The following is a 12,097-nucleotide window of genomic DNA, read 5'->3' on the forward strand; positions in this document are numbered from 1 at the left end:
GTGATTGCCATTTGTGACCTTCCCAGCTGGCTTCCAATAGGCAACATCAATGGGGAAAGCTGGATTTGCTTAATAACCATGTGGTTCACTGAGCACTGTTACCTTCCCACTAATGGTGGTTCCTAGTTTTGTACTTGCATTTTTAATGTGCTTTCGAACAGCTAAATTGGCAGATGCTGGGACAAGTAATGGGAGCTCACTCTGTTGAGCTGAGTGCAGAGAAGAGCAACAAAGATGATTAAGGGACTGGAGACTAAAACATATGAAGAACGGGTGCAGGAACTAGGTATGTCTACTTTAATAGAAAGAAGGACTAGGGGAGACATGATAGCAGTGTTCCAATATCTCAGGGGTTGCCACAAAGAAGAGGGAGTCAAACTAGGCACCTGAGGGTAGAATAAGAAGCAATGGGTGGAAACTAATCAAGGAGAGAAGCAACTTAGAACTGAGGAGAACTTTCCTGACAGTTAGAACAATTAATCAGTGGAACAGAAGTTGCCTCCAGAAGTTGTGAATGCCCCAACACTGGAAGTCTTTAAGAAGATGTTGGATAGCCATTTGTCTGGAACGGTATAGGGTTTCCCGCCTAGGCATGGGGTTGGACTAGAAGACCTCCAAGGTCCCTTCCAACTCTTCTATTGTATTGTATTGTATTATATTATATTGTTACGTGGCGCTAGGGATTCGAACTGGCGACAAGTCTTAGCCACTGAGCCACCGCATCCCCTTTAGCCACCATATCCAAAATGATATCACCTTACAATCCAATAGCACGGAGCAAAATATTACAACAATTTCCTGCACAAGCCCCAATGCCTTTAACACGAGCCATGCCAAAACTATGATGGAACGTAAAATACATTTTCTCTGTAGAAATCTATCATGCTGTCAAATGTAGAAAGAGGAGTAGCACCAGCACACTGGAGGAGGGACTCAATTACAGGAACAATGGGGGTCCATTTTTGGAAGACCTGAAGGGCCAAGTTGGAGACACATCGTGTAGACCAGCATTCTTCAAACTTGGCAACTTTGAGATGCGTGGACTTCAACTCCCAGGATCCCCGGCCAGATTTCTTGAGAGTTGAAGTCTACAGAGAGTTCAAAGTTAGCGAGTCAGGAAAAAAAACACTGATCTAAAAAACAGCTATCGATGTGGTCTCCAACTTTTGGCACATGGGATATAATCAAAATACAATTGTTCTTCTGCCACACTGGCAAAGAGGACCTTTGGCATAGAACAACAGCCTCGAAATCCATCACCTCCAACCCAAGTGGACAAAAGCTGGAGAAATGCCCGTTGACTGGCCCCTTATTGTTTTGGGTTTAGTTAGAAGAGTTCAAAGGAGACAAGGCATCAAGATATTGTTATACTGTTTTATCAGCAGCTACTGCACGACTTAAAAATAAAAGAAGAAAAAGGTTGCAACACGACCTATGCAGCCTTATCAGTTGAATCCGAGGTTTGTTAGATAAGGTTTCCAGAAAAGAAGTAATATCAGGTTTCTCTGAGGAACAGCATCTCCAATGGAGCTAGTGAAACAATAGGATGCTAGGAGAGACGTATATATGCCTGTCCGTCTGTCTGACATGCAGTCTAATATCTATCTCTTGAAAGAAAAACCACAGAAGGAAATCCAAGTCTATATTTATACAGAACACTAAAACCAAGCATATCCTAAGAGTCATTTGCAGCCACTGACCATGCCAGCGATGTACTTAACTCACCACCTTCACACGGATAAAAGCCGCAAAGTTCAACAGGTGGAGACATTCGGTATTTGCCAAGGGCAGAGTCGCGGGCAAAAGTTTCAGAGGGTGGCGGGGTCAAGACAGAGAGATGGGCAGCAAAGCACCAGGTTCACGCAGGGCGTGCACATATACACAATCTCTGTATGGACAAATGCCCACTTTACCATTAAGGCCGCTGATGTAAGAATCTTAAATCAGAGGAAATGATCACATGGGTGTGCTTAATGCGGGCCCATCTTAAGGCATAACCAGATACAAGTCTGACCCACAGACACAAAGATACACAAATTAATTCTGAGAGAACAAGCTGCCCAGGTCATAAAAAGTCATAAAAAAAAGAGAAGGGTGTTGTGTTCAACCCCATCAGACCTTACCTTGCCAAACTGTTCAAAGTACTGCTTTACATCTTCCACTACCGTATTAGCTGATAATCCACCTACAAATATTTTCTTTGTTCTTGTGACCATCTGTAAAAAAAAAAGTTAGAAAGGGTATTATTCCAGATTATCCCAAAACAAGGTCTGCCACAGGTACATTTTCCCAAGGCTACGCTTAATCCCGTTAACAACAATTCATCTCCTCTGCTGAAAAGAAATATATAGGAGAGGAATGGGCAACTATGGCCCCGTTATGACCTGTGGACTTCAATTCCCAGAATTCCTAAGCCAGCCGGCATGGCTCCCTCGGTGTTCTGACCTAAGCTTCTCAAAATCACGAAGCAGACTCTTTGTCCTGGCAAAACCCCTTTTTATTAACCTAATGTGAATTCCTCTCATTCACATCCAGCAAAGCAATAGCAATAGCAATAGCAGTTAGACTTATATACTGCTTCATAGGGCTTTCAGCCCTCTCTAAGCGGTTTACAGAGTCAGCATATTGCCCCCAACAACAATCCGGGTCCTCATTTTACCCAGCTCGGAAGGATGGAAGGCTGAGTCAACCCTGAGCCGGTGAGATTTGAACAGCCGAACTGCTGAACTGCAGTCAGCTGAAGTAGCCTGCAGTGCTGCATTTAACCACTGCGCCACCTCGGCTCTCAGTCCCGTCAAACAGTCTTTGAAGGGTGAATTTACAACCACAGACCTTATCAGCCTTGGAGAGCTGCCAGGCCGATATCTTCCAAAAGGCAACGCTGTACAAGAAAATACTTGGCAAGGAGTCTCTGAGAGTCACGAACAAATCTTCACACTAATTAAGCAAACTAATTGTCTCCTGCAAACTCCCCTCCCCTTTCGCTCCTCTTTTATTCCCTATAGGAGCAACCATTCACCATCCACCTGTGACTTTACTCCCAAGTCGGCCCTTGTTCCTTAGCTGTTCCCTTCTCCTGGCAGCTCTGCACATGCGCACACTGGGAACAGGCTCCAGCTGTTCTTCTGCCCCACTGATCTCCGACTCCGAAGGCAGCTGATAACTGTCGGACAGCCCTGGCCCCATCTCTGCTTCCAATGCAGAGCCCTCATCAGAGCCTTCCCCGGAATCCAGAACTGGCCCCTGTTCCTCCCCAACCTCCTCACTGTCTGAGACTGCCACCAGCTCCGCTGGGTGCTGGAGGGCAACAACACTCAGGAATTCTGGGAGTTAAAAGTCCACAGGTCCTAAAGGTGCCAGTTGCCCATCTCTGATTTAGGACATTCAATTCAATTCAAAGAGATACTATTTGGTCAACAGTCTTTGATGGCAAGATTTGGGCATTCCAATCCCGTTGCCCATTTTCTTTTGATACCGGTTTTCATTCTGAAGCAGTTTCACTGGCAGGCCTCCTACCCCCCCAGTTCAACATGGCTTGTCGCGTGACCATAGCATGTTCAAACTAAGTCTCCCGTGTTGTCTTCCTTCAGAGAGTCCCTTCCTTGCTATTCCAGCCTTCCACCACGATGGCCAGGATGCTCTGTGTTAAGTCAAAAAGCCCGATTGGGCTTATTATCGGGGGAGGTCTTATTTTCGGGAAAACAGGGTAGTTCTCTGCTTGGAGGACTCTTTCTATTGTTGCAGTTGTTAACTGAATCAAACCTGCCACCAATTCTCCTGCACCAACCCGGACGGAAAGAAATATAGGAAGCGAGCTGTCACATCCTAATTCGCATTTTACCATCTCATAATCCCCCAACACGCTCAGGATATGAAAGTACAGTACTTGATCAATTCAGGCCAGCAAAATAGCCCTGGGATACATTCTCCAAGTGGGACCTTAGAGTCAGAAAGCATAAGGATTTATTTATTTTTTTGCATGTCTCAGAAGCCTAGAAAGTATGCAGAGAAGGCAGTTTCCTGTTGGGAAAGAATTTGCAAGGGACTAATAATATTTATAAAGTATTAACCTGAGGCCAACAAAAAAAAATCTTTTGGGATGATGAAGTTCATGACACCGCAGGCAATAAAAACAGATGAAAAATGGAGTTTTTTTTTTTAAAAAAAGATCTCATTATCCAAACTAGGTAACTAGCATGGATTACCTACTTTGGGGTAAGTTTAAAAAAAAAACAAAAAGCACCCCCAGAAATACTAGCTCTATCTTTCCTGTAAGGCTACCTTAACAGAATCTTGCAAGACTGAAAGTACATCTCTCTCCCCTCATCTTTATAGTCCAAGGGAGGGTCCCTTCTGAGATGTCTGCCATGCCCCATTCCTTCTGAAGACTCAACTGCCTCTTATCCGAACGTGGTCTGGTTGTAGGCTCTTCCTCCTGTCTCCCAAGGTCATTTACACCTGTCATTACATCTCCGTGTCCTGTAGATGTCTACAGCTTCCATCACTCTTGCGATCTCTCTAGCCACCATGAAGTGACCCCCTTCAGTTGTTAAGTGAATCAGCTTCCACCATTGACTTTGCTCATGAGAAGATCGCAAAAGGCGATCGCGTGACCCCCCGGAATATTGCAACTGACATAAATATGAGCCATTTGCCAAGTGGTCTGAATTTTGATCACGTGACTGGGATTGCTGCAAGTGGTTGTAAGTGTGAATAACAGTCATGTCACTTTTTTCAGTGCCATTATTAACTCCAAATGGACACTAAACAGAACTGTTGTGACTTGGAATGGCTAAGGCTACAGGTGGTATAATCTGACAGGTGTGCAAGGATCTGAGGGATGCTATTTTACACATTTCTAAATTATTGCTCTGCACAGAAGCAGACTTAATCTCAAGCGTAGAGATCACACACACACACACACACACACACACACCTACACCTGTGCCCAAACCCCTTTGGCTTTCAAAGGGTTTCTGAGAAGAGGGGCGGGCCGAACACAGGGTTGAGTAGGAAGAACAATGGCCTGAATCGTTCACGGCTTGCAGGAAAACCTTAAAAGGTGTTGAAAGCAACCTGGAGTGCCTTTTGGTCACAGCGGCAAATGTGTTGTGACTTGCGCTGCGTGGAGGAGCGCTCCTTTACTCTCTGAGGATCAATTAAAAAGTAGCTTTAGTGAGAGCGTCTCAATTGTGGCTTAGCCAGTTCGGAGTGGGAGGCACGAAGCAAGCGGGGAGGCGAAGCCGGCAACGAAAATATTATTCTTATGCCTGGAAACAGTACTACTGCTAGAAGATTTTACTTTGAATGGATGATATGCTGGCAAAAAACTTTCAATCTTCAACTAAGGGGGATTCCTAGATCTAGACATGAACAGGACAGGACAAGAAGCGCCCTCAGTGCCCTTGGAAAACTTGAATGGTGCACAACAAGTAGTATGGGTTGGTTCTTGGGGGAGCCTTTCCCATCCTTTCATTAGTGTACCAAAGACATAATAGTATTTTATACTCTTGTGAATGAAAGCTCTCAATGTGTTTACTCCACAAAATGATTCCACTCATACTGAAACTTCATTTCAGCTGGTAAATGGTAAATAAAATAACAGAGTTGGAAGGGACCTAGGAGGTCTTCTAATCCAATCCCTTGCTCAAGCAGGAAACCTATCGCATTTCAGACAAATTTCAGCTAAAATATATAAAGAACGGATACAAGAACTGGGTATGTCTAGTTTAATGACAAGAAGGACTAGCGGAGACATGATAGCAGTCTTCCAATATCTCAGGGGCTGCCACAAAGAAGAGGGAGTCAAACTATTCTCCCAAAACACCTGAGGGTAGAACAAGAAGCAACGGGTGGAAACTAATCAAGGAGAGAAGCGACTTAGAACTGAGGAGAAATTTCCTCACAGCTAGAACAATTAACCAGCGGAACAGAAGTTGCCTCCAGAAGTTGTGAATGCCCCAACACTGGAAGTTTTTAAGAAGATGTTGGATAACCGTTTGTCTGAAATGGTACAGGGTTTCCCACCTAAGCACGGGGTTGTGCTGGAAGATCTCCAAGGTCCCTTCCAACGCTGTTATTCTATTCTATTCTAAATGATTGTCCAATCTCTTCTTAAAAACTTCCAGTGTTGGAGCATCCACGACTTCTGGAGGCAAACCGTTCCACTGATTAAGGCAGTGTTTCTCAACCTTGGCCACTTGAAGATGTCCAGACTTCAACTCCCAGAATTCCCCAGCTGGGAAATTCTGGGAGTTGAAGTCCGGCTATCTTCAAGTGGTCAAGGTTGAGAAACACTGAATTAAAGGTTCTAACTATCAGGAAATTTCTCCTTAGTTCTAGGTTGGTTCTCTATCATATTCAACATCCATTGACTTTTACCATAAGATTAAGAATGTTGCCTGAACTCCAGCCGCAACATCACTCCCTCAATCCGTTCTCTGATAGAGATGTTGGAACCAGCCCTATGTGCTTGATACGTTCTGGAACTCAATACTAAATTCCAGAAGATGCTGAGACAACAATGACAAATGTCTTTGGGTAGCTACAGAACTGATTTCTTCCACACAGAAGACCCAGGGGCTCGCTTCAATTGGAATGTCTACAAAGGATTCCTACGGGTGGTCCTCCACTTGTGACTAGCCACTTGTGATGTAACAATTGTTCACAGTTACTATGGGCTCTGAAAAGGGGATTTATGACCCAGATTCAAAGTTCCAACATCACACATACACAGAGAGCATGGTCACAGGATCGCATTTTAAGTGCTCTGCAATGGCCCCCATTTAGTCATTTTAATGCCCCATTTTCATTTTATTTTTCTGTTTTGTTTTATTTATTTACATTTGTGTATCCCGCCTTTATTACTTTATAAACAACTCAAGGCAATGAACATATCCAACATATTTTCTTCCTATTTTCCCTGCAATAACCCTGTGAGGTGGATTGGATTGAGAGAGAGTGATTGGTCCATAGTCACCTAGCTGGCTTCCATGGCTAAGGCGGGACTAGAACTCACCATCTCCTGGTGATTGGCCCAAAGTCACCCAACTGGTTTTCATGCCTACGGTGGGACGAGAACTCACGGCCTTCCGCTTTCTAGCCTGGTGGCTTAACCACTAGATCAAACTGGCTCTAGTAAACAGTATTAATTTTTGTTTTCTGACAAAATCCACTCCACAATGAAAATGGTTTTGCTTAATGACCATGACGTTCACTTAATGCGGCGTTTGCTTAATGACCACTGCAAAAAAAGTTCATAAAATTGGGCATGATCACACGGTGATGGCTTTATGAACGTCACAACTTAAGACCAAAATTACAGGCTCAATTATGATTCTAACTTGTACTTAGGCAGGGAGTTGTCTGAATAATAATCTTTCCTGTGTTAGCTTTCCAGACCCACATATTGCTTCCTGACATTATTTTAGCCATGGATTACATTGGTTATCAAAGTTCAAAAAGTATCCTTCCCTATCAAATGGGGAGCATGTACAGAGACAATTTTTCAACACTATCAGCTTTAATCAACTGTACATTAAGTCTCCAGAAATTTACAACTCCCCCAGAATAGAAGTATGATAACCCACCTGCTTAATTTGCAATCATTAGGGAAAGGGGCAAGAAAGAAAAAATGGTGCCTCACTTTTTACACCCTTTAAGATTTATTTCCTTCCTCTTTAGAGCAAATTGCAATTGGGCACCACACGTGTGCATTCAAAAGAGAAAAGTAAGTATCTCATAATTCATTGACAAACAAATTGCAAATTGTTCCTGTGAGACCATTCCCCCTCAAAGGATAACATAACAAATTTTAAGACAGCTGAGATTCCAAATTACAGTGGTTCTGAATTAGAACAGGACAGATCTGCAACCACTCAATTAGAAAAATTAATCAATACGCTAAAAAGTAAACAAATACCCAAACCCATGCTTGATTAAACGGGGGCAATGATTCAGAATATATTAATGTTTAAATACAAGTATCCATTAAGGTTTGCAGATAATCTTCTAGGGAGATTCTCAGTCACCCAGGTCTTGGTTGTCCCAAAAGTGCTTTTTCAAGAGGCAACTGGGCTTTCTTCCTTTTGAAGATGTTTCGCTTCTCATCCAAGAAGCTTCTTCAGCTCTGACCAAAATGCAGACAACACAGACTCATCTCCAACAGCCTCTGCCTGTCTTCAACAGTGAAGGGACCACAGGACAGAAAACATTCCTGAAGCCAAAAAGGCTCTATACCCATTTGCACTACTCAGGTGACTCTGAAGACACAGGTAAACCTCCAAGTAGCCTCAAGGACTCTCTAAAAGGAATGCCAATGACCAGCTGTATGCAAAGGGTAAAAATCCTTCCATTCCCCACCATCCAGTCAGAGCTGAAGAAAGTTCTTGGATGAGAAGTGAGATGTCTTCAGAAGAAGAAAAAAACTAGACAATCCAGTTGCCTCCTGAAAAAGCTTCTTTGGGATTGCAGATAATATGAATCGTCTCAACAGAGGCCTTCTACTTTCACTCTCATATAAAAGTGATTGTCTTTTCCAAAATGGTGACAGTGGACAAATGGATGTAAAGGTAAAAGTAAAGGCTCTCCTTGCTAGTCATTCCCGAACTCTATTTCAAAGCCAAAGAGCCAGCGCTGTCCGAAGACGTCTCCGTGGTCATAGAGGCGGCATGACTAAATGCCGAAGGCGCATGGAACGGTGTTACCTTCCCACCAAAGGTGGTTCCTATTTTTCTACATGCATTTTTTACATGCTTTCGAACTGCTAGGTTGGTAGAAGCTGGGACATGTAATGGGGGAGCTCACTCAGTTATGCGGTGCTAGGGATTCGAACCGCCGAACTGCCGAACTTTCTGATCGACAAATTCAGCGTCCCTTTAAAAATGCATATGCACGACCTTACAACATGTGTTCTAAGTCTAAAAAACACCTGTTCTGGGTTTTTTAACGCTAGGTTTTATAGATTTCATATAGTTCACAGGATGGTTAACCACTAAAGGTGCAATCCTATTTCCAGTTGAAGGATGGATCAAAAGATGAATAGCACACAAGCTACAGGCAGTCCTCAAATCAAGACAACAATCTTTGTTGTTAAGCGAAAACATTAGTTAAATGAATTTTTCCCCATTTTATGACATTTCTTATCACAGTTGTGAAGTGAATCGCTGCAGTTGCTAAGTTAGTAATATCTTTTGTTAAGGGAATCTAGCTTTCCTTTTAACTTTGCTTATCAGAAGATCGCAAAAGGTGATCAAATGACCCCGGGACACTGAAACTGTCAGAAATATGAGTCAGTTGCCAAGTGTCTGAATTTCGATTACCACACCATGGGGATGCTGCAACAGTCGTAAGTGTGAAAAACAACTTATAAGTCCCTATTTGCAATGCCGTCGTAAGTTTGAACAGTCACTAAATGAACTGTTGTAGGTTAAGGGCCAACAAATAACTGTTAAACCAACTTGTAGCTCACTTTTTTCATAACTTCAAACAATCAATAAGGAAATCGGGCACTGCCTGTATATTTCAACAGTAGATAAGGTAGAGATGTAGTTATTAAAGCAACATCTTCGGCTGAATTCCAGATATATATTTTTCTCTACATATACTCAGTTCTATGTTCTACTTTGGAGCAAAAGAGAAAGAATTGAGAACAAAGCCAGGGAAAATTGAAGCACACTTATCAGAAAGCTGCTGACATAACCAAGATGACGCAGAAGAAAATTGTTTATTAGAAGGAAGTTGTAAGTTCCTGGCAGATACAGGTAAAACCCAGATACTTATCAATTTTTGAAAAGCAAGGAAATTGCAACACATCCCCCTCACAACAACATGAGGGTATCCAAGTGGCAGCTGTAACCACCATCTGACTTTGGTCCTCTGAATCAAAATGCATCTGCCTTTCCTCTTGAAGATTATATATCTAGATGTGCTTAACCCACATTGCTGGCAGGGGAAAAAAGGGACATAGAAAACCACATATAGCGGAAACTGGTCCAGGCCTGTCCTATAACTGATGTTCTAGCCAAAATAAATCTTTTTTGTGGTTAAATGTGCAACTTGAAAGTATGCACGTATAGGTAGTTCTTTTTTAGCAACCACGTTTGGGACCAGCAATGTTCATTAAGTGAAGCAATTGCAAAGTGAAACATCCCAATTTTATGGTTTTACTCCATTTTTCCTTCGCTTTACAATCCCGCGAAGCAGTGGTGGGTTCCAGATCCCGTTGCAACCGTACCCGGGTTGAACAGGTGCGGCGTGCGCATGTGTCTTACTTCCAGCAACCCCTCTGCAAGCCTCTGCAATGCTCCAGCTTTTTGGCAGAGCATCGCGCACGTGCTTTATGTGCCATGTGCAGAAACGCCAAAGACTTTAAAGGACAGGTAAGGAGCGCAGGTGGGTCCTCCGGAGCACCGTACTGCAACGGTACCCGGTACTCTGGGCAGGCTCCAGTATGCCCGTACCGGGGCATACCGCCTGCAACCCACCACTGCTGCAAACGGTGTAAATGCAAGGACTAGACACAAAGTGTTCAGCATTGTTGTGACCTCAGATGGTCGCTATACAGGTCATATGCTAAATGAGGTCTACCTGTATTCATTCATGCATTCAGAATAGAACAGAACAAAATAGAATAACAGAGTTGGAAGGGATCTTGGAGGTCTTCTAGTCCAACTTCCTGCTCGAGCAGGAAACTCCATACCATTCCAGGCAAACAGTTTTCCAATCTCTTCTTTAAAACTTCCAGTGTTTTTACAATAAACAAGAGGGTTTTTGTTTTTCGATTCCCACAAATTTTGCTTGCTGGGTGCAGTTGGTCAGCCAGTTGCAAATCCATCAACTGGTGCTGCTATCTATCCTACATTGTTCTATCTTATGAAGAAGTAGACTATGGTCTACTTTGTCAAATGCCTTACTGAAGTCTAAGTAAACTATTGCTGGCATTTCCCTTATCCATCCATCCATCTCCCCCCCCCCTCCCCAAATGCAGTTCAACAGGACACTTGGGGGTTATGCATCTTCAATTCTGGGGCCTCGAGATGCATGGAGACTTGGGTCAATTCGTTACAGAAAGTTGCTCAGAGCTAATGGTCATAAGCCTGTAGAAAAAGAAGGATCAGAACCAACCTTTACATACATGTGACTGATGGGGAAAGTCGAAATCCATAGTCCATAAAGCCTCAAGCCCCCAAGCCTTCTGATCACTCAAACATTACTATTTTTCTTTTCACTCTAGGAAGAAATACTGATTTAAGTAATGCTGGCAGGCATCTCTCTGCAGCCAGAGACGAATCATATGCCTGGATGCAGACACATTAAAAGCACACCCCCCCCCCAAAAAACCCTCCAACTTTTAAGAACTGCACTGCACTTGGGCTAGCCCAGTGTTTCTCAACTTTGGCAACTTGAAGATGTCCGGACTTCAACTCCCAGAATTCCCCAGCCAGCTTTCGCTGGCTGGGGAATTCTGGGAGTTGAAGTCCGGACATCTTCAAGTTGTCAAGGTTGAGAAACACTGGGGTAGACACTGCACTGAGTGACTAGCCTCACCCAGAAAAAAAAAGCCAGACTGAGCATGGAACAAATTAAACCCCATCCAATTCCAAACGTTATTAAAAATTGGCTGTGATGTCGTCTCCCTTCCCTTCCCTGCCCCACCAAACCCCCTTCCCTAACCATCTTTCGGTGACTTAATTCGCTCCTTTTTAAAAAATAAAAATAAAATCACCTTAAAACCGAGCAGCATTAAAATTCAATTATTCCTCTCCTGGCTGCCATCCACGGCTCGACAACTGAAGTCTAAGCATATATTTTGCTGTAGAAAATTGTCATTTACAAATAAGAAGAGCTGGCTCAAGCAGCCTTGTAACTAAACCATTTGCAGGCCTGTCAAGGGCCTTTTTTTCATACGGAGCTTTGATAATAATACGGAGCCAAACATTTGATGTCCTACCAAAGTGTGGATACACAACACGCACGCACGCACACACACAAACACACGCACACACGCAGCGTCTCGACATACCCAGCCACATAGAGAAACCAAAAGGAAACGGAGGGAAAGGAAGCAATTATTCGACATTTTTAAAAGACTCTCTTC

General features: G+C 43.3%; 1 protein-coding gene across 11 annotated transcripts in view; it reads right to left on the minus strand.

The window, feature by feature from the left end:
• MSI2 (musashi RNA binding protein 2) overlaps window positions 1-12,097 on the minus strand; it is a 655,460-nt gene that overhangs the window by 460,797 nt on the left and 182,566 nt on the right. For all 11 annotated transcript variants that reach the window (XM_087717150.1, XM_087717152.1, XM_087717151.1 and 8 more), the window contains exon 6: window positions 2,124-2,216. In XM_087717150.1, coding sequence (XP_087573276.1) covers window positions 2,124-2,216 — 93 coding nt within the window. The remainder of the gene's footprint in view (window positions 1-2,123; window positions 2,217-12,097) is intronic.

This window comes from Thamnophis sirtalis, unplaced genomic scaffold, assembly GCF_051295495.1.
Source record: "Thamnophis sirtalis isolate CommonGarterSnake01/CBP01778 unplaced genomic scaffold, rThaSir2_p1.2 scaffold_6, whole genome shotgun sequence".
NCBI lineage: Eukaryota > Metazoa > Chordata > Lepidosauria > Squamata > Natricidae > Thamnophis > Thamnophis sirtalis.